This window comes from Zingiber officinale, chromosome 4B (genome assembly GCF_018446385.1).
Source record: "Zingiber officinale cultivar Zhangliang chromosome 4B, Zo_v1.1, whole genome shotgun sequence".
Classification (NCBI taxonomy): Eukaryota; Viridiplantae; Streptophyta; class Magnoliopsida; order Zingiberales; family Zingiberaceae; genus Zingiber; species Zingiber officinale.
In genome coordinates, this window is record NC_055993.1 from 120549176 (window position 1) to 120551796 (window position 2621).

Here is a 2621-nt window from a genome sequence, read left to right on the forward strand (position 1 = left end):
TCTTCACTTTGCAAACAAAATTTTGGAGCGCCACAAAAGCTTGCAAGTGCAATTGGGATTGAGGCTTGTTCTTGTTGGAGCTGCAAGAAGAATCATCCTACTCTCTTTGACATAAATCATCCATTGATTCAGCTTAACTTTGAAAAATTTCTTCAAAGCAATTATACAATTTCCCATTTCTTCTAAATGATGGAACAGGATCTTGGTCATCTCGTGAATTGTGATCAATTGAATAAACTAATTTATCTCTATGTTGTACATAAAAAATTAGTTTCTATATTGCATGATTGCTGAGAACATGTCATTCAGACTCTTCGTTTGTCATTCATACTGAAAAGAGACCAAAGCGAAATGTTTTGGATTTCAAATGTAATATTAATCTACCATTTAGCAAAAGATATATATTTGCATCATTTTTTCTATGTTTGGTTGTGATCTATAGACATACTAGTTTTTATTATTCAAATTGAAACTCTACTCCTTTCAAAAGATCAACAAATAAGAGCTCGGCAAAAGGGCCTATTCATTTTAGGATCTCAGCTTCATAGCGAGCTAAACAAATAATTCGTGCAAATCTAAACAAAAAGTTATAGTATCTTGAAGCACGAGCACCATTGATAGCGAGCTTGCGAAAGGGCTTAGCCTCCGAACCCGTAGAGGGTCCGCCCCTGCCGCTTGAGGGCGTAGACCACATCCATGGCAGTGACCGTCTTGCGGCGAGCGTGCTCAGTGTAGGTCACGGCGTCGCGGATGACATTCTCGAGGAAGATCTTGAGTACGCCGCGGGTCTCCTCGTAGATCAAGCCGCTGATGCGCTTGACGCCGCCACGGCGGGCGAGGCGGCGTATCGCCGGCTTGGTGATGCCCTGAATGTTGTCGCGGAGGACCTTGCGGTGGCGCTTAGCGCCGCCCTTGCCGAGCCCCTTGCCTCCCTTGCCGCGGCCGGACATGGTGACGATCTGAATCGAGAATCGCGAAGGCTGCTGCAAAGAAGTAAAGCGATGGGATCGAGATAGGAGCCCTGAATAGGGAGGGTGGGTATTTATAGGGGGAGGGCATTTGGGTTTGGTTGCGAAGAAAAAGGGAGGGATTGTTTTTGGGCTCCAGAAATTGGAATTTCGGACTGTGGGAGGCGGGAAGCTGCGATCGCCTTGCTTCGTTGGATTGAGATTGTACGGTCTAGATTCGTTTCAGGTGTGGTTAGCGGATCGGTGACGTGGCGACGAGTGTTCTTCTGTGACCCGTTCTCCATCATTAGGATTTTAGCCACGTGGAATTGTTAAGAACGTGTAATTTATGTGTTTTTAATAAAGCGAAATTACACATGTAATCTTAAATTTCAGATATGAGCCCCTACGGATTTGCACACTACTTAACTACACAAGTGTACCAATAAATTTTATAATTAATTCTTGTTAGGGTAAAATGTTCTATTTAATGTCTTGACTTTTCTCGTACAGAAGATTATCGTACTAGAATAAAAATATTCTATATGATTTATCTATTTGGATATAACAGGGGCTAAAAATGTTTTAAGTTATTTTTCAATGGATCGATGATATTAAATTATCTGAGATGAGCATTATTATCTTTGCTCTAACAAATATTCATACTTGGTATAAAAAATAGATATATATTTTATATATTTATCCTTTCAAAAAATTATTTAAAATATATATTATTTTAATTTTTAAATATTTTTTGTAATTATAATGGATTTTTAGTAATTATTTTTATATTTTATTTATTAAATATTTTAGAATAGCATTTATAATATAAAATAAAATATGACTTACTTGTTCAGAAATAATATTTGTAATTTTAAAATGATAATATGAGTGTATGACTCATTTCTCTCCGTTATAGATAGGGACCGTATTAAATAAAAAATAAGTAAATCTATTATTTTAACGGCTTCCTAATATCAGTTTTAGAATATGAAGAAAGGTATATATAAGTATATAGGTTATAAGTGCATGATAAAATAAATCTCATATCTTCAATTTTTAAAAATTGATTCTTGACTATTATATCAAAAGATGTCATATGTCCACTGTCTACGCTATAGGACGTATTAAAATTTCAACTGCTATTTACCATGTACAGGTGGTTTTACGTTTTCTCCATTTAATATTTACTTTTGTAATTGTCCAACCACCGTAAACTAGTTGAGTTCATTTTCTATTTATCCTTCTCCCTTCTTTTTGTTTTCTGTTCATCAAAAAATTAGCACCAAAAGATGTATTGTCCTTATTTTCCACTCTCGATCTCCTCCCTCTGTTATCTCCTCATCTTTCTGCTCTTGAGTCACGACTACCATAGAAGGTTATCTCGAGTTCCATGATTGAAAGATTTTGATAGGCCACGACTCTGACAACTGAGTCATCGTGCTCGACTACTTCATTTTAGATTCGCACAAGGAGGACTATCAAGGAGCCTCCTTTGATAGAAATAGCCACGATGAGAAGACGATTGAGGCAGCTACAATGGCTGATTTGAAAAACCCTAGTTGGGTCGACCCGAACACGAAGAGGAAGGACGCCGATTTTTTAGAGGTGAGTACTGATTCAGATGGTTGTGGATTTGATGAGTCGAAGGAGAAAAGATCTTGTCCTAATAGA

At 37.3% G+C, this 2621-nt stretch overlaps 1 protein-coding gene across 1 annotated transcript; it reads right to left on the reverse strand.

Moving 5' to 3' along the window:
• Positions 1-448: 448 nt before the first annotated feature.
• LOC121976291 (histone H4) lies at positions 449-1019 on the reverse strand. The gene has a single exon (XM_042528393.1). The coding sequence runs from the start codon at positions 948-950 to the stop codon at positions 639-641; it is 312 nt and encodes a 103-aa protein (XP_042384327.1). The 5' UTR covers positions 951-1019; the 3' UTR covers positions 449-638.
• Positions 1020-2621: the final 1602 nt, after the last annotated feature.